Genomic DNA, 19393 nt, shown 5'->3' on the forward strand with positions numbered 1-19393 from the left:
TGATTAACTTTAATGAAACAGACAGCCTACATATTAAGACCTACTGTATCACACGGATCTAATTTTTAGATTTCCCCCTAACAGTTAACCAAACACTCACTTAAAACATAACAGATAATGTTTGTGAATACTCACCAAGACAGATTTTTTTAAATACTGTAAGTCTGTATGTGTATATCGGGATCGTGCACTGTCTGAGGTGTCTTTGTGATCGGTCAGTCAGAGCAAGTAAGATCATTTTGTTTACATCAGCATGAGTTTGAAAATCACATTTCATAGGTTCAGACTCATGCCATCGAAAATGTACTATGTTATGATGCGCTTTACAACAAAACCAAACTTGTGCTGAGAGGAAGTGCCAGTTGTCGAGAAGCGAGAAGGAAAAAAAAAGTCATTTTTCATGGTCAAAGGAAAGGTTCTCCTTCAGAAATTGTACAAATAAAGACACTTTTAGATGTTTAATTGCTATTTGGAGCATTGGGAACGCTAGACGAGGGTTTAATGAACTGATTTTTGTGAAAACCTCAATTTAGACCAAGGTCACACTGATTGCAGAAACAAATGGCTCTTATGAGCTTGTTCTTTTAACGGCTAGTTCAAAAAGACGAGTTACAGTTTTGATTCAGCCTAAAACACTGACAAAAACCCCAAATGAATCAAAATAAAATCTGAAATTTAATCAAGAGTTTGGGAAATCTGTATAGATACCCTGCCTTATTTTCCAACAGGGTTCCTGAACAATCACCTCATCTGTAATTGGTCAATTAAACAGGTACTACTAGTCCTCGCTCCTACCTCGTGAATTTGGTTGAGCCAATATAATCATGTTCAAGGATATTACCACCACATGGTTTACTTGTACTTATCTCTGCATATTAAAGCTGGGATACAAGAAAGCACTTTAACACTGAAAAAAAAAAAAAAAAAACTACACACTTCAAGTTTATAGCAAAATGGACCAAATAATCAATGGCAACATAAAGGGATAAATATCTTGTTTTAATGATTCTACAAATCCCTAAGAGGGGGCCATAGACTCCTAAAATAACACTTCTGCTGCGTCTTACCTACTCAACTAGCCACAGGTGCGTGAGAAAGAGCAGACAGGAGCTATTTTAAACCATACTCCTGTAACAGAGATGGCTCAGGCTGAGAGCTGACTGCTCACAGGGAGCTCGAGGGTCCACGGCATGGTGTAGGCGTAGCAGGGAGCTGGAAATAGGCTCCAACTCCCACTGTGAGATGCATACCGTCTCTCAGCCTCAAGGTGAGATCAGCATACAGTGACAAATAACTGAAACCCTGATCACTGTCTACAAAATGAGATCACGATGAACCTAACAGGATATGACTAAAATACATACATATACAAGATATAAATAACATAATATATATAAAACTTACACTACATTCAAAATGATCAAGTTCTTGCTTATTTAGCTTAGTTCTTCCAATCTTTCATTATCGGACTCTCGCTCTAATTGATATGGTAAAATCAACGCCATCATTACTGTCTTTACACAATCTCTGAGGATTTAGGAAATGTCTGGAGGTGAAAATCAGATATGGCAATTAGCCTTTTGTTTCCAATACACGCTGTAAGTGGTCGACTAATCACAACAGACTGGGCCATCTGACCAATCAGAGCAGAGGAGCTCTTGGAAAGGAGGGGCTTAGAGAGACTGAATCTTCAAACGAGTCGTATTAAGATTCTCTGAGAAATTAGATGATGTGCAATGTATATTATGAGAAAATGAAAGTGTTTTTGATATTTCATGCATGTAAATGTATTGTAGGAGACCTCCAAAATAAAGTTAGGAACCTTTAAAATAGCTTAATAAGGGGAACTTTAAATAATTTTAGTTTACAGGTGAACCGCACACATACAATTACAAGCATGAGCAAACGCTTTTGAGGAGTAGTCAGGCTAGGTGAGGAAATCTGAATTTTGCTCTTCCTATATGACTACATAGGAGGCGTTTGGAAGGAGAGGATGTCAAACTTACTATATGAAGCAGCATGTCAACTGATTCAGCACTTGTATCAGTTTTCCTGTGCATTTAATTTCCTCCATTTTGAGGAGATACTATCTGTGATACAATCTTCATGCCAATTCAAAAGACCAAAAATATTTCAGACTCCGTAATGATCACACACTAGTGTCAAGAGAGACATCCTCATAAGTCACAATCCCTCGTTGGTGTTTTTGCTCTCTTTTGGTCTTTTTATAGACTGAGGAATTAAAGCCATCACCTTAGCAACACTGTGTACGTGGGTGGATATATGTGTAGCTCCTACATAATACTGGGGAAAAAAAATTCTGTATGAAGAAGGGGGGGGAGACAGAGCCATTCAGGCTTCTCTTTTGCTTGCCTTTTGTTTTGCTCAATAGCACAAGCTCTGTGTGAATGATCAGTGCTAAATAGACAGTAAAGTAGTCTATCACGAGTCTATCCCGAGTTATATGAAAATATTCAATGGACGTTAATACTCTCAACCCGGTGTTCATTGTTCACCCTTACTATGATCCTTTGCAGCTAACGACACTGACTGCTTCCTTCCACAGTCGAGATGGAGAGTCCCTGAGCTGCCAACACCTCACCTCCTCCACAGAAACCGCAAAAACTGGCTTAAAAATACACTCCACTCACAAACCATGAGTCACGCTGAACACCCGTTTCGGAAGATGCCAGTGCAGATTCATTCATGCCATGCTTTGCAGGACAATGGAAGACATCATCACTGTATAAACAGCCCTGGTGACATCCTCTGCATGGGCAGTTATTTGTGAGAAGAGTCTGCTTTTAAGCCACTGGCAAGGGGACAAGAACACACTTAAAAAGGCCAGAAACCAATACAGGCAGTGAGCTAATACGGTTTTAATTCACTGATTTCAGTACGCACACAAAACGGCTATATGAAAACCGAAAAAAAAAGTCAGCACCATCAGAAACAAAAATATAGACAATATAGACAATTTAAACATTAACTTTAGTGAATCAACTGAGACTTCATCTTTTTGTCTGGACATCACAGTAATGTTTAATTATACACATTTAAATTATGATAACACAATACATATTAAATAAAAAAATAAAAATAAAAAAAATAAAAAAATATATATATATATATATTGTTTATATTAATAATAATAATAATAATAATAATAATAATAATAATAATCTACATGAAGTGTTGAGTTTCATTTATATAAAATATCAGTTATAATTTATCCATCTGTCTTATTTTAATTTTATTATAATCTTATTAATCTTTAAAATGGTACTATGTATAATTTATATTGTATATGTTCATTTCATATATTTATATTGTATATTTATGTTCATCTTATATATTTATATTGTATATTTATGTTCATTTTATTTTTAAACCTAACGATAAAGACTGTGAGAAACATAAAATGAAATGGTACATTTCTGTTAATATAGTGACCATCTCTAATTTCAATTTGGAAATGTTGCTAAGTCTTATGCAGTCTTATGTCTCAAGCATCAGTGATTTATGACCTTTCCTTCCCTGTAAGACATTGAGGAAACCACAATTTCAATGTTTTAAGTCGGAGAATGTGATGGTGAACAGAGGTTGTAATACTTTTTAAACCCCAAAACACTTCAGAGAATGTCCGTTCTCTCCGATTTACAACACGCCAATATCTACTGCAGCACAAATTTATGCCTTTTTCCTTCAGGCATCCTTGTTTGACTGGCCACTGAAAAACATCAGCAAAATACTGCTATCCTAAATACATTTTCTCTTTGACAGCTGCCATCTGTCATCTTTATCTAAGCAGTGTGTCAGGTATAATCTACACAGTTTGACATGTAGGAAATTCAAGGTGTTTATGGTTGTGCAGTAAAGCTAGATGGATGGCATTATGAAGTAGAGATATTACTTCCTTCTTTTTAATTGAGGAACTTTTACAATAGGTTTCCAATTGAAATTGGAACTCAAGCTGACAATAATTACTGTGACCCTTGACAGCATCATGAAAACCACAATGTCTCCTTCACACACACAAAAACTTTTCTATTATATCTAATCACTGAATAGTAAAAGCACATGTATGTGTACATATATATATATATATAAATAAAATATTTCATATTTATATCAATAAAATATTTCATATTTATATTTATACATACACATTTGCATATAAGTGGAGTAAATGTTTCCAAAGCAAAACAGTTCACCAAAACAGGCATTTGAACAGTCCCAACTCATAAAACAGGGCCAGTAATACTGGTTTTCCTTAGCACAGTATTGCAAAACATAAACATCAGCAAAAAAAAGAAATTCAAAGAATCTTCTCATTCCAGAAAAAGCTACCACAAACATCTGACCTCCAAAATGACCTGAGGCTCTCTGAAAAGCAGGTTCATACTTCATACTGTGTCTACATACACCAAGGCAATTGGCATTTTTTTAACAAAGTAGCAGGTGAGTTCTGACAGCGACCCGTTTTGCCTCCACTGAGCAGCCATTCACACCCAAAGAACACACAGCGACTTCTCACACCAAACCTTTTGCATGCATGGAGGTTCCCCTTAAGAACGTCATAAGTGATACTTAGTCATGGCAGCGAGTGGCAGCATGGTTTATAAAAACACCCCATTCATTGTGGCTACATGGGGAAACACCTTTCCTGAGAAACCAAATTTCATTTGGTTGAGAGCCCTTATCAGTAAAATGAGGACAAAAATTTACTTTGATTTGGTCTGCAGGGCAATAATTGTGCGATGGGATAAACTAGACATGAATGTTTGATAAGTGAATTTGCAGTGCATAAATGTTGGTAGCCTGCCACTGGTTTTATAGGCCAATTTGTGCATCTCCCATCCATTCCACAGGGAGCTATTAGAGCAAATGAAACTGTAATCTTACTGAAAACATTTTCCACCACACTTCCTAAAGCAGCTCACATCCTCCATAATTACAATAGAGCACTGCTTTATTAAACCCATAATCCCAGAGAGCCAACCATGAAGTAGAAATTAAACCGACAAGAACCTAAACATGCATTTCAACAATGTCTTTGAGCTACATTAAGGATGCAACAGTTGCTCGTATCAGAATGCATGGGATAACAAACCTATGAAGCCAGTGTGCGTACGTACCGGTGGACTTCCATTTTTGAAGACAGGGCGCATCTTTCATTCAGTATGAAGCCGGACACCTTGCATTGTGCTGCAGACTGGAGCTGCATGGCTTCCCCCGGCTCCGACGCTGCGGATTCGATCCCGATCACACTCGCCTATTCATTGTGTTCCCTCTATTCTGAATGCATCGGTGATTCATTATTTAGAGATGGGCGCAAGTCAGCGGCGCTTCTCCATGCTGCTCGCGTACACAATCCCGCTTTTCACAGTGCTGGACGGTAACCTGGCAACAGGCATTTGAGTTCTCACAGTTGTTAAAGGAGATCACGTTTGGGAAAATGAAATTGCTACGCTGTGTTAATACTGCTCAACTGAGCAGGCTTTTTCCCGCCCTGCCTCTCTTTCTCTCTCCCTCGCTCTGGTCTTTCCTACCCCCACCCTCCTCTCTTTATTCTGTGCTGCTCTGTTTCAATAGCGATTTATCTTTACTGGCTAAGCTTTGTTTTGAAGTAGCATGTGCATGCAGTCATCTGTGTAGGATGAGGTAAACAATACTTCAAACGCATGATATGCAAAACACTAAATAATTAATGATTGAGAGGTAGTTTTGCCATCAAAAAGAAGGAAACTCTTATTTTTGGCCTCAAGTGACCTCTCAGGTCACAAACATACTATAAGTATATACGTAAATGTGAGTGTTTAGATCTTACGTTGGCTTGACAGTACTCAAGGTGGCGCTAGAGTTGCCATTAGATGTTGTTGTCATTAAACCAGATTGTTAGAATTCAGGTAATTACTATATTGTCTTCAAAACTGCCTAGGAGTGGGCGACATGGCCAAAGATATTATCATAAAAAAATTCAAAATCACAATATTAATTTCATGCCATTAATGGTGAAGGAAAATCATTCAAATTTTTGTTAGAGCTTAATAATGAATGTAAACACATTCTATCATTAATCACTCTCATGTTGTTCCAAGACCTTCATTCATCTTTGGAATACAAATGAAGATATTTTTGATAAAATTTGAGAGCTGTCTGACTCCTCCATAGATAGGAATTTAACCACCACTTTCAAGGTAAGTACCTTTCCAGAAAGGTACTAAAGACGTCATTAACCCTCTGGAGTCTGAGGCTGATTTGGGGCTTGGAGAAGATTTGACATGCCCTGACATTTGTGCTTTTTTCAGTTGTTAATAAACATATAAATGACAAAAGTGTCATTACACTGTATTCAGCACAAACTAGGCTACAATAATATGTGAGGAACATGTATGTACATGTTTGCATTTTTGAAGGAATAATGTTATGCGTGGTTATTGAAAAAACAAAAAACTTAAGTCACTGAAATAAGGCCAAAAAAAGTATATTAAATCTGTGTTCACAAGACTTCTGGGTATTGGAGGTTGTAGACTAGAGTTTTTGCTTCAGAATTATGTAACAATTATGCTGCCTACTCCTTCATATAAAACAATATATTGATTTAGTTGTTTTTTTTCAAGAAACAGTATGCGTGGAGGCGTGAATCATCATGAATTAGCGGATAATGAGCTGAATCACAGACTTCTGACATGGCTCTCTTTTCATACAGATTACATAAACACAGAATGTTTGTTTTCAATTTGACTTGCACGATTTAAAACCTGACATTTCAAGTTTCTTTAGACATAAGTGTCATTTTTTTTTCATTAGTATTCATAAGTTACAGTTCATTTTCTGAGAACTATCAGATTGGACTTCGTTCAGAGGGAGAGGAGAGATCACACATCATGTTAGTTTTCTTTATTTTACAAAAAGCACATTGTTTTTTTTACTGTACACGAAAGAAGACATTCTATAGTTTCAATTGATATATTACTTATGTGTCTATGACAAGAAATGAGAGTATTTTAAGTCTGTTTTGCTGCAATGTGAAAAAAAGTTAGAGTTAAAATAGTCCCTGTGACTGCAGTGGTTAAACCTTAATTTTATGAAGCAACGAAAATACTTTTTGTGTGCAAAAAACAAAACAAAAATAACTTTATTCAGCAATATCTTCTCTTCTGTGTCAGTCTCCTATGCTGTGAACATTCAGCGCTTCCAGGTTCTACGTCAGAACTCAGGCTCAGTATTCGCCGACGGTGATCACATGAGCAGCACGACACATAAGTGTGCTGGAGCCAGGCCAATAATGAGCCAGCATTCTGACGCAAGCACAGAAGCTGTGTTTACTACGTCAACTGCATAGGAGACTGACATGGAAGAGAAGATATTGTTAAATAAAGTTATTTTTGTCACTTCATAAAATGAAGGCTGAACCACTGTAGTCACGTGGACTATTTTAAAAATGTCTTTAGTACCTTTCTAGACCTTGAAAATGGTGGTTAAATTGCCGTCTATGGAGGAGTCAGAGAGCTCTCGGATTTCATCAAAAATATCTTAATTTGTGTTCCGAATATGAATGAAGGTCTTATGGGTGTGGAGTAGAGCTGTAACGATATGCGATATGAAACCGAAATCGCGATACGCAGGTCCACGAACCTGTATCGCGATGTGAGAAGGCAGAATCGCGACACACCCCTTCCAACTCCCAGAGTTATCCTTCCTGTCCAGATCCAATGCTACCACATTTTTAAATTACTATAAGTATTAGGGGTGTAATGATTTATCGTAGATTGTGTGTCTCAATCAGCTCTCTAGTTCAGTAAGTGTTTCGGGCACACATTGCATCTTGCAAGCAGGTTTAAACGTTTCTCATGTCAGTCTCTTGCACGGTCGCGTGAGAAAAGTCGTGTCTTTCTTTCACCGCAGTGCACAGCAACAGCTGTGCTCACAGAAAAGCAAAAGACGCTTGCGATGCTTTGCTTTAAGAAGTTCTGTGGGGCCGTTCACATATTGCGTCTTTTCACGTGCAAGTCAGTTATTATTTTCAAATGTAGCCGCGCGGCAGGCGCGCTCATAATGGGATCGACGCGCATGCAATTCTTAACTTCTGCCGCAAGCGCACCGCAGGTCGTGTGACAAGAATCAATCGATCAGCTATGGCCTTTCCGTAACAAAACATCAAAAGCTCAGCCGAACAGCTGATCAGCTATACATGGTGGTTTTTATATCTTATCTCCATCAATATATCTCGTAGTAAAACTAATGCAAGGGCTAGAAATCATTTATCCTTTGCAGAAACATCCTGATCCTCTTGGAGAGCTCAGTTCATGGTTGCATAGCAACGACCGACGCCACTGGAGCGCAAGCGCTTTGGAAAGAAGGAGAAGCGGTGCGGCCGCGCCTTCCACGCGTTTTAGGCGCGATATGTGAATGGCCCCTATTCATAATTCTAAGTTCATGTTAAATTTAACATTTTTTTTCAGTGACAGACAGACAGCCCTAAGTTATCACCAAGTTATCACCAATTTTTCTTGCCCTGAATATAGCCGACGTAGCTTGCACGGTGTTAAATCATAAACAAACAAACATTAGACAACATTTTTGATAATAAATTTGTATTAATTACTCACCCTCATGTAGTTCCACACTAGGGGTGTAGAAAAAGGCAGTTTATGCTAATATATGAAATACAGCAACCCTGATCTGATACCCTTTGTAACACCACCACACCACACAAAACAGAGCTTGTGTAGTTAGAAACGTCTGTGTTCATATACTTGAATAGAATATGTTTTGAGCCTTAGACACTCAGTAGAGAAAGACAATACATCGATACTAAAGACGTACTTGTGTATAAAACATTCACAGTGGTACAATATAAATCATTTAAATTGAAAATGAAAACAAGGGAATGATTTGACCAGCACACTGAATTCAGCTTTGTTCCAACTGCTGGAGGCCAAAAAAAATGAGCAATCAATCTACACAAAATTGCTGTGTGCTACCTCGATCTCAAATGGGAACAGATCAACATGATACTTACAACAGTGCCACTGAGCTGAAGAGAGCAATAAAGTCAAATCAATTAAATTGTTTATCTATTTTAAAGCAAGATCTTGGAGCAGTAAAACAGGGTAAAATGTGACAGATGCACTCTGGGATCATGTGGTTTGGTGCATGGCACAGATCCTGTGGTTTGCGATTGTCTGGCTTGTCTCCACAGGAACAGATGGGTGTGAGTGACAGGTCAGGTGCAAAAGAAGGGCCTTGTCATTTTTGAGGGTGGGGTTCACTGCGCAGACGCCTGATCATAATGCGCAGTCACACTCTAAGCATCCAGCCTGTAAACCCTGCAATTAATCACTCAGGCGCTGACGAGGGCAGCACTGGTCAAGGACCTATCCAAATCAACAATCACTGACAGGGACGGGTTGACAGCAAGAGCAATCGATATGGCTTTGGTGCTTCTTAACAGGGCTTGTGTCAAGATACCAAACTTTTAGTAGTCAATACCAATGAAATTTCATACCAATTGCCACAGCAAATATACGAATATAAATATTAATAATAATAATAATAATAATAATAATTTAATTATGGAATTGAATTATTATCATTATTATTATTATCGTTATTTCAACACCACAGCCAATATGCTAATATATAATACTATGCAATATTTAATAATAATAATAATAATAATAATAATAATAAAATGTGGTTGTCAATTCACCTTCTAGTGCTTAATATGGTTTTGTACACACTAATGTTGTCACGATACTGGAATTTCCAACTTTGATATGATACTTTAATAAATATCGATACCATAGGGAAAACTGCCTTATATATACTGCCATACAGATAATTTGTTATTATCTCAATTTTTTTTTTTTTTTTTTTTTTGATAATTTGGGTAATTTTGTTGTAATTACACATAGGAAGGCTTTATTTGTAAAGTTGAACTACATTTACAAAAATAGACAAGTAAACAGTCAATAATAAAACAAAAAAAAAAAATTGCAAATGATAGCACAAATAATAGCACAAATTTTTCAGGTGGGTCTAACAGTATTAGCCTATTCAGGTAAGAAAGACCACAGAAATTAAAGTAATCAAATGTAAAATAACACTGGATAGTTTTCATTGTAAAAATTAAGTTGCAAATGTTATTCAGTCAAGAGCAGAGAGTGACTTTCTCTGTCTTTTGTTCTTTGATTAACATGACAGATAGCAGTAGGTTTATTAGGCTGCTGTCACTTTAAGAGCTTATGCACTATATTTACCTGAATACTTGACAAGACAGGCATTTTGACATATTTTTGACCATTTAAGCGACATAAGCCACAAAAAAAGAAGTCAATTTGGTACTCACAAGCTGTTTGAGATCAGTGGTGCACGTGCCTTTTTTTGGTGAGAGCGTGAAACTTGTGGGAATGACCCATGTGACCCGCTCCCGCCCACTTTAATAACTTGATTGCTTTATGAGCCAAGCCCAAACAACAAGGCCAAAAACACTTATAATCAATACACATGGCAACACTGCAATTTAGTATTCTTTGAAGCAGCCTTACAAATAAAAGAAAACATGATGGCTCTGTTGATGGTGGCTTAGTTAAAATTGCAGAACATAATACACCTTTGGTCACTGTAATATTACCTTGGTCAAAAAAAGAGAATATCAAACTTTCAAGATACCAGAACATTGCTGTGGATATCACCAAGTTAATCAACGCATTTCAGGAGTCATGTTCCGAACGCACACAGAATGATAAGTTAGGGGATACACTGCCATATTTAGTGAAGTTACTCCTGAAACTTTACAGTGTGGCCTCAGTCTAGCAAGAATAAAAAAAAAAAAATAAAAAAAAAAATCGAAAGTATACTGCCTGAGCTCCATGCTGGCAAATTTTTTCAAATTGTTGGGTTGGATTTAACACTTGCTGAAAGCGGAAAATGTTCACTCTGATTTTCCATTTCATTGATGGAAAACAACTATTTTCAGAGCACGGAGTGTTATCGCACTCCAGCAAATGTGCAAGTCAAGCACTGTGACAACAGACTCTCGCGTTTATAGAGCAGCGCAATTACACAGGAATCAATTAGCTACTCTGGATCTGACAGCAGTTTGCTAATACGCTACGGACTACTTCAACAGCAAACGTAAACCTTTTGAATCTCACGTAGACTGTAGTTGGCGTGCAACATCCCAGACTTGTCATGCACTGAGTGAGCCACCTGGAAGCACCAGGTTCCCGTGAGTGGGCGGCGCAATCGGGTCAGGCTGAGAGTGTGAAACCTTGAGCCCGGCATCAGTGGAACACATGGTGCATGGGAGGATGCATGCAACACCTCTGCTTATAAACCACATGTCCACAGGAGGCCTGGCACTGCTGTTTCAAGCTTTATGCCTCTGCAGGTGGTGGCAACACCACCATAAAGCCAGTCTGGGCTTGTCCCTTTCAATAAAAACAGTATTCCATAAGAATATAAGTCACTATATGAGTGTCTTCAATTCTCCATAGAAAGTCACAGTGGTTAATCAGATAAGGGCTTTTAAGGTTTCGTCAATTCTAGAACTGCATCGCCTAACCTAAATATGGACATTTAAAAAAAGCTCCAAAATAAAAGTGCTCCTTTTATTAGAAAATATGAAAACTGAAAGTGACAAATGACTAGATTCTGAACGATTACCTGTTTTTCTCAACTAATTACAAATATTCATCGCTACATGGGCCCACTGGTTATTTGCCCTGAAAACATTTTGAAAATCTGACATTTCCATTATCTTGCATTAGTAACAAGCCCTCACTATCTTTCTTGTTTGAGGTTGCCAGATGTCAAGATCATAAATCCTCCAAAAGGAGCTTTTCTCTTAAAAAGGATACGTTTTCTGTCCAGTGTTTTATTTAATCCTCCCAACCTGGCAACCATACGCACACATTCTGCTCTCTCTGACCTGCAAAAAAGCGCTGATGATCTGACAACACCGACACGTGTGTTGAAGTTTAGCGATGTCCATTGTGAAATTCTGATCAAATGAAAGTATCATGCAGCCAGTCTGTGTTACTTCATCAGGCAGCATCTGCGATTTTTGCTGCTACTAATCTGCGAGTGAACCTCTGTGACAAACTGTAATAAATCCAAACATGAATCTCGACCATATTGTTTGCAATCGTGGTTGGTGAATAAATGCACTTATGCAACCTCTGTACTATGATATAAAGTAAAAATACAACATTACAGATTGGAGTTAAGATTATGAGTCATCAGTTTTGTATTGATTTTACTTTTGATAATTATATTATTTTTTAAATGTATATAATTTAAAAAATAATGTAAAAAATAATTTGAACATTTAATCTGGACTGAGTAAAAATTTTGCAAAAAATAAATAAATAAATAAATATAATGTAAATACTGATTTCATGTATTGATTGATTAATGTAGTAATCAATTGAATATTAAATCTTGAATTTTTAACAGATACATTATTAAAATCAATGTATTTTTACACCTCTAACTGTGATCCAAATCTTGAGCTGCTCAAAGCTGAAATGCAAAACCATGCGAATGACTTTACCTTTACATATGCAGGCGCTCTATCCTGCCCCTAGCAACAACCTCCCAGCATGTTGCTATATTCTAATACATGTGACAGCAGACAGACAGACAGACAGACTGACTGACTGCTAGGGTCTGGCTCCAAGCAGGATACCAAACTAAACTCAAACCATCTCAATGTCACATGAAAAAACTTAACGCTACAATAGGTATCAAGCACGACATTAAATTACATTTAAACCATCAAGAATTACTGTATTGCTTTACATAATACTTTTGGATAGAAGTTATAACTTAAATTTCAAATGAACTCAATACAACAGTATAACCCCTAGGAGTAGAAAGACTATGAATCATCTGAAGTGGTGAGGATACGACTCATCCGCTCTTAGACTAAACAGACCTCTGAATAGTGCTGACATACTAACACTTACAGGAAAAACCTTACAAAAGGTTAAGAGGTCACCAACAAACTACCATATATGATCACTACTCATCAGCATGGTAGAAAGTCAAGATATAGTACTGATTTATTGTTATTTTGAGTTTGTATATGTGTAACTTCACTAAAGATGAGAATCGTAAAGTTTTTAGCAAATTTAAGCTCGTATCCAGTCTTTTTTTTTTTTTTTTTTTTAAGTACTGTTAAACTGGTCCTGAATAAGAACCCTTTTTGATTACAGCGATAATTTTAATTTTCACTTCAAAAAGATGAAGGAATAAATATTGTGCCCTTCAAATATTCAAAAAGAACAGCAGAAGGCCACAGGGCTCTTGTGTTCTCTGCACTCATAGAAGCAGACAGACAGAAAAATCCCCAGATCAGTACCACACATCATCCTCAGAATAACAAATGGAGGGAAGTAATGCGGCACTGTACATATTCACTTGTTCTTCCTCAAATACATGTTTTACCTTGTGTATAGATGCATGGCATCTACAACCTTATAATTATGACAGGTCACACGATGAGACGTTAATTGAGGAAGCATTACGGATGATCTCATCGGGATGCCAGCTATGCCGAGGGGTAGAAAGAGACTGGATTAGACCAGGCAGTACAAGCAAGGCAATGCTAATGATATACTGGCGCACAGACACACAGACCCATACAGAGCATCAATATCCCAAACAAACACATACAGCAGTTCCAGGTGACAATCACTTCAATCAGCTCAGCAAAGTATCATGACTGTACATGGCAGACGCCTGCTGCGTCATGACAGAGTGCATTATAAACCATCAGATTTTATATTTAGACCCTTGTTAGCATATAAAAAAAAAAATGCAGCTGAATCCTATTATATAATAAAAATCCAAGAAAGAATCTCCCAAAATAGCATGCATCATTTCAACATTCAAGCACACAAATAAATGAAATATTCAAAAAATAATTTAAGCAGGATTTCTCATCTACTAAATGTAAAGCCCCGTTTCCACTGCAGGAACTAGGGACTTTGGGGTGGTACTCTGTGTTTTGACTGCAGGAACAAAGGGTAAAAATTCTCCCCTGAAAAAGTCCCTGCTCATGAGGTAGTGCTTTTTCAAAGTTCAGGAACTTTCGGGGGTGGGACTTGGACACTGAACATGCTGATTGGTTGAGTTCATGCAGCATTTGATTGGTTGACTCCAATTTTATTTCAACCACCATTTTTAAAAGTCTGTTGCAGTGCGTGCAGTATGAGTTGTTTGCTATTCGATTCAACAGCCTCGTTTCCACCGAAATTACCTGGAACAATTTGTCCCAGTAACTTTTTACCCAGGAACTTTTTTTTCCCCAGACCTGTTGCTGTCTGCATTTCCATAGCAGTCTAAAGTACAGTGAAGATTAGTCCGGTTACATAGGTTTGCGCGTGACTTTCCAGTTCTCACTGAATTTCGTCCTCTTTATAGAAGCTCAATAAAGCCTGAACCTCATTGTTAGTCCATCAGTCGTATTTTTTACCAACCAATCAAAATGCTGCGTGAACTCAACCAATCAGCATGTTCAGTGCCCAAGCCCACCCCCGGGGTTCCTGAATTTTGAAAAAGTACTATCTCACGAGCAGGGACATTTTGAGGGGAGAATTTTTACCTAGAACTTTAATTTAAACCCACCAAATACCACCCCAAATTCTCTAGTTCCTGGGGAAAGTTCCTGCGGTGGAAACAGGGATAACGATGGAGTTTAAAAAATGTGAACAATGGACTGACGACAAGGTTCAGACTTTATTAAGCTCATATGCGGAGGGTGACATCCAGCAGGAACTGGAAAGTCGCACGCAGTCCTACTTCGCTGGACTGTTCTTCACGGTACTTTAGACCGCGATGGAAATGCAGACAGCAACAGGTCTAGTGGAAATAAGTTCCTGGTGAAAAAAAAGTTCCTGGGACAAATTGTTACAGGTAATTTCGGTTGAAACGAGGCTTATGTATGCATCACAAACACACACACTCACACATACACAGACAATTAAAAAAAAAAATCTTCTGTTTCTTACATACAATAAACTACAAATTAGGGCTGGGCGATATATAGAATGCTTTTGTCACGCGCATTTCGTCAGTAAAGCCGGTTCCCTGATTACCGCTAAATCACCATCACCTGCTTTCAAATGGAGCGACATTTAATAGACAGAGCCGTAGTTCACTGATAAGCCACGCAATATCACGTTCATATCGCAGATATATCACCTTCGATAATGAACGCGATATTGCGTGGTTTGTCTGTGAACTACGGCTCTGTCTATTATATGTCGCCCAGCCCTACTACAAATTTCTATGTAAAACAAGGAAATCAAAAAAGTATGCAAGTTTAAACAAACACAGCAGTGGAAAAATACTCTTAAATCAACTTTTTTCCTGAAGGTGCACCAAGACTACACACCAAACAAAAGCATCAGGGGAATTGTAAACACTTGTAAATATAAGACCTGTGAGACTTGTCTTACAGAAACCACTTTGACAGAGGTGACTGTCAAATATCATATTGAAAACAAGTCAGTTGTATTTGTACAGTGCTTTTCACAATGTACACTGCTTCAAATCAGCTTTAGAGAAAATAGTGTCTTAGTACCCCTAGTGATAAAAAAGCAACAGTGACAAGGAAAAAACTACAAATCACACAATATTGTGATTCTGAATAAACTGTTTTCTACTATATACATAAAACCTGTCCCTGACTACACTGCTGAGCTAATTTACATAGACACTGAGGAAAAGAAAAAAAAAGCCACATCATTCCCCATCTGTTAAGGATATGCACATGCTGGTGAGTTGCTAATTTATTGTTGAACACAGGAGTACAGTTCAGCAAAAACAAACCCAGCTGGTTGTGTGAGGACAAAGCAAACCACAATGACTATTAGAATCCACTGATTCACGATACCTGTGAGGACAAACACATAACTCACAATATCTAGTGAGAAAAGTTCATACTAATTTCTACAAAAATAGAACATGCCTGAATACCCCAACATGACTTTCATTTGGCAAAATATGAATAATATTTCAAACCAAAACTGCATCACTGCTTAAGAAAAAAATGAATTGAAGTTACACGTTATACTATAAATGCAACACAAAAAAATTATGCAATTCAGAAGCTAAAACATATTCAGTATATACAGTATGTAACCTAACATTAACTTAGATTAATAAATTCTGTAAAAATGATATCAAATTAATATTAAAAAATAAAAAAAAATGTAATTGATCAAGTATTATATGGTCTTTACTGTACAAGCTACTCTAACCATGTCACACTTTGATAAGCGGTCTCTATTTTGGTGCTTTACGCCCTTCTCTGGGCTTAAATAATTAGGTTGGTCACTCCGTTCATCCTAAATTTAACATAGGGTGGTTGAGTTTAATTTTCACTTTATGTCATGATAACCTCAATCCACTTTTACTTCAAGTTATTACCTAATCAGCAAAAGCCAAAGGGTGCAGTTTATAGTCTCTATTTTTACTCGGACATCAGAGACTCCAAGATTAGTTATCAGGAAAGGCATTAAGTGTGATTACTTTTCCACATGTTCATGATACAGAAATATCCAGAATGCATTTACAATAAATCCTCTACATGTTCACTACATCTTACAGGCCTCAACTGATCACTTTTCTTGGGACTTACACGTCACGTGTCATTGTTGCGTGTTCCAAATCTCCACCCGCAAGGAGTCTGCCTACTCCTGTCCTTCTCCAATGTTTCCAGATTCCTCTGAGCCCGAGGTGTCCTCGAAGCTGTCAGCCTCCAGACGGGTCTGTGGGACTCAGAGACGAGGCTGGGACAAGCTTTGCCATTAGGACCCCTCCCTCAGTGCTAAATCGGTCCAACTGGGCAGTCCCCTCAAGAATGTCCTCTCTCCCCAAAATAAACCTGCTGACTGAAAGGTGTCATGAGCTCACCAATTCTTTTTCTCTTTCGCCCCACGTCTCTCATTCGTTTCCCAACCGGGGCAGTGGAACAGTGACAGTTCATTTACTGTCCATTAAATCAAACCCAGATGGGATGATAGAAGTCTAACAAGCATGAATGACGACTGGTAGTTTAAAAGCTATGCTTCCATGAAGGTCACAAGAGGGCTACAAACCACAGGCTTTGAAATGAATGCAGTATTATGATTAATTCAACTTTAAAGGTGCCCTAGAATGCTTTTTCACAAGATGTAATATAAGTCTAAGGTGTCCACTGAATGTACGGTATCTGTGAATTTCAGCTCAAAATACCCCATAGATTTTTATTTTTTTTTTGTAACTGCCTATTTTGGGGCATCATTATAAATGCGCTGATTCAGGCTGCTGCCCGTTTAAATCCTCGCACTCCCCGCCCCCCGAGCTCTCGACTATAATACATTGCATAAACAAAGTTCACACAGCTAATATAACCCTCAAAATGGATCTTCACAAAATGTTCATCATGCATGCTGCATGCATGCATCAGATCATGTAAGTACAGTATTTATTTGGATGTTTACATTTGATTCTGAATGAGTTTGAGGCTATGCTCCGTGGCTAATGGGCTAAAGCTAACATTACACACGGTTGGGAGAGATTTATAAAGAATGAAGTTGTGTTTACGAATTATACAGACTGCAAGTGTTTAAAAATGAAAATAACGACAGCTCGTCTCCGTGCATACAGTAAGAAATGTTGAAAAGAAAATGTTGGGTTGTTTCAACACGTTTGGGTCAAATATGGACAAAATCAACTAAATTTTTAAACCCAATGGTTAGGTTTGTCCAATATTTGACTCAAACATGGGCTGAAACATCTCAGCATTTTTTATTGTGTTGTTTTCATTCGTGTCAAAAATAAATATGGCGCTACCCTGAATAAGGTCCACTGTAATACAGAGAAACTTCAAGTAATGCATTCTGGGAAATAAGTGTTTTTATATTTTATTTTTATTTTAAACCAAGCTTTGTCAAGCCCACATTCAAAGTTCATCTTGACAAACTCTGCTTTTCTGATTAATTTTTAGTTTTATAAATTACCAAAATTATTTTGAATTATTATGAATTACCTAAAAATTATTCATTTTAATTCAAATGAAAATTAACTAATTCTTAATAAATATACAAATAATATTCAAATTGCAATTATGCATTTTGCTACTGCAATTCAAATTCAGGAATTTAAAAAAAACAAACAAAAAAACAAAACAAAAGGCATTCTCAATTCAATTGTGAAAAGGGCGCAGTACTCACCTCTGCTTTCAAATGTTCCAAGTAGTAAGGAACAAGAGGCTAAACACTCTAAACTCAACCCTTAAGGTCCATTTCCACTCAAGCACGCAACTTCAGTACATGTTGTAGTGATGTAACTGGGAGACAAGGGGTTAGTCCTTCAGTCCGTGGAGGCTTTTCTAAAGTTACCATGGTGAGGAGCTCTGCGGTGAAATCCTATCCTCGAAAGAGAACGCACAGGCCACCGAAACCAAACTACAAGTCTGAATGAGCTGGGATCCAAACAGAGGGCCACTATTAAATAGATCCCTTAAAATGCAGACAACCTTGTATCTTTCTCCAAGCTAACCTTTCAATCCTGGCCATTCGCTGAATTTGTCTCTATGGTGACTTGGCCTCGTCCGTCCATCTGAAGAGATGGGACCGATAGACTTGGAGGGGATTGGAAAGAAAAAGGGAACAAAACTTTTGCTGTTCTCAGACTATCTGGAACTTGGTCGAAACATTCAGAAGGACAGCCAAAATCATTTTCTCCACCTCTGGTTTGGAACAGTTGAGAGTTGTGGTGTTTCACATAGCAAGTAAAGCTTGGGTGAAATCCCATAGTAGCAACCACAGTGAGGGCCTGCATGTTGTCATTGAGGAACTGAGGAGCAATACAATAATTCAAGCATGTAGTCTGGCAGAGTTTGATCTGAATTCTCAAATAAAAACCTCTGTGGCAAAGAGTGTTTGTTAGCGACAGGGTGTTGCTACAACAACGTGAAGGTAAAGCACGCTGTGAAATGCAGTTTTCTTCTTTGAGCTTGTAAATGTTGCCAAACATCAGTGCACTATTTCTGAACATAAACAATTCAGTCTATGACAGAAAACAAATCGAGGGTAATTTTGATCTACTGAGCAGAAACATACACTTCAGGCTGTGGCCTTCTTGTAGCAGCTGCCAAACTTGTGTCTAGTTGTTGACGAAGTGCTGACTATACAGCTCTACACCCATTTTCTCAGGAAATACTACAGAAGCCTTTGGCCATCAGCATTCTGATCTCTATACAACTAAAGTAGCCTCTGGACACTGCTTTCAGATGCACTTTTCTTTCTATATCAAAACACAGAGAGCTGCTGTTACATGGAAACAGATAAATATTCAAAAAGAAAATAAAACTTTCTCCATGTCAACA

General features: G+C 37.7%; 1 protein-coding gene across 3 annotated transcripts in view; it reads right to left on the minus strand.

The window, feature by feature from the left end:
* The window catches only part of enah (ENAH actin regulator), a 97385-nt gene that overhangs the window by 59285 nt on the left and 18707 nt on the right, over positions 1-19393 (minus strand). For 2 of the 3 annotated variants that reach the window (XM_067384155.1, XM_067384149.1), the window contains exon 1: positions 16661-16793. The exons of the other annotated variant lie outside the window; for it this stretch is intronic. In XM_067384155.1, coding sequence (XP_067240256.1) covers positions 16661-16674 — 14 coding nt within the window. In that variant the 5' untranslated portion in view covers positions 16675-16793. Of the gene's footprint in view, positions 1-16660; positions 16794-19393 lie in introns of those variants that run through there. 3 annotated transcript variants of the gene reach the window in all.

The sequence above is a fragment of the Chanodichthys erythropterus genome, chromosome 4 (assembly GCF_024489055.1).
Source record: "Chanodichthys erythropterus isolate Z2021 chromosome 4, ASM2448905v1, whole genome shotgun sequence".
Classification (NCBI taxonomy): domain Eukaryota; kingdom Metazoa; phylum Chordata; class Actinopteri; order Cypriniformes; family Xenocyprididae; genus Chanodichthys; species Chanodichthys erythropterus.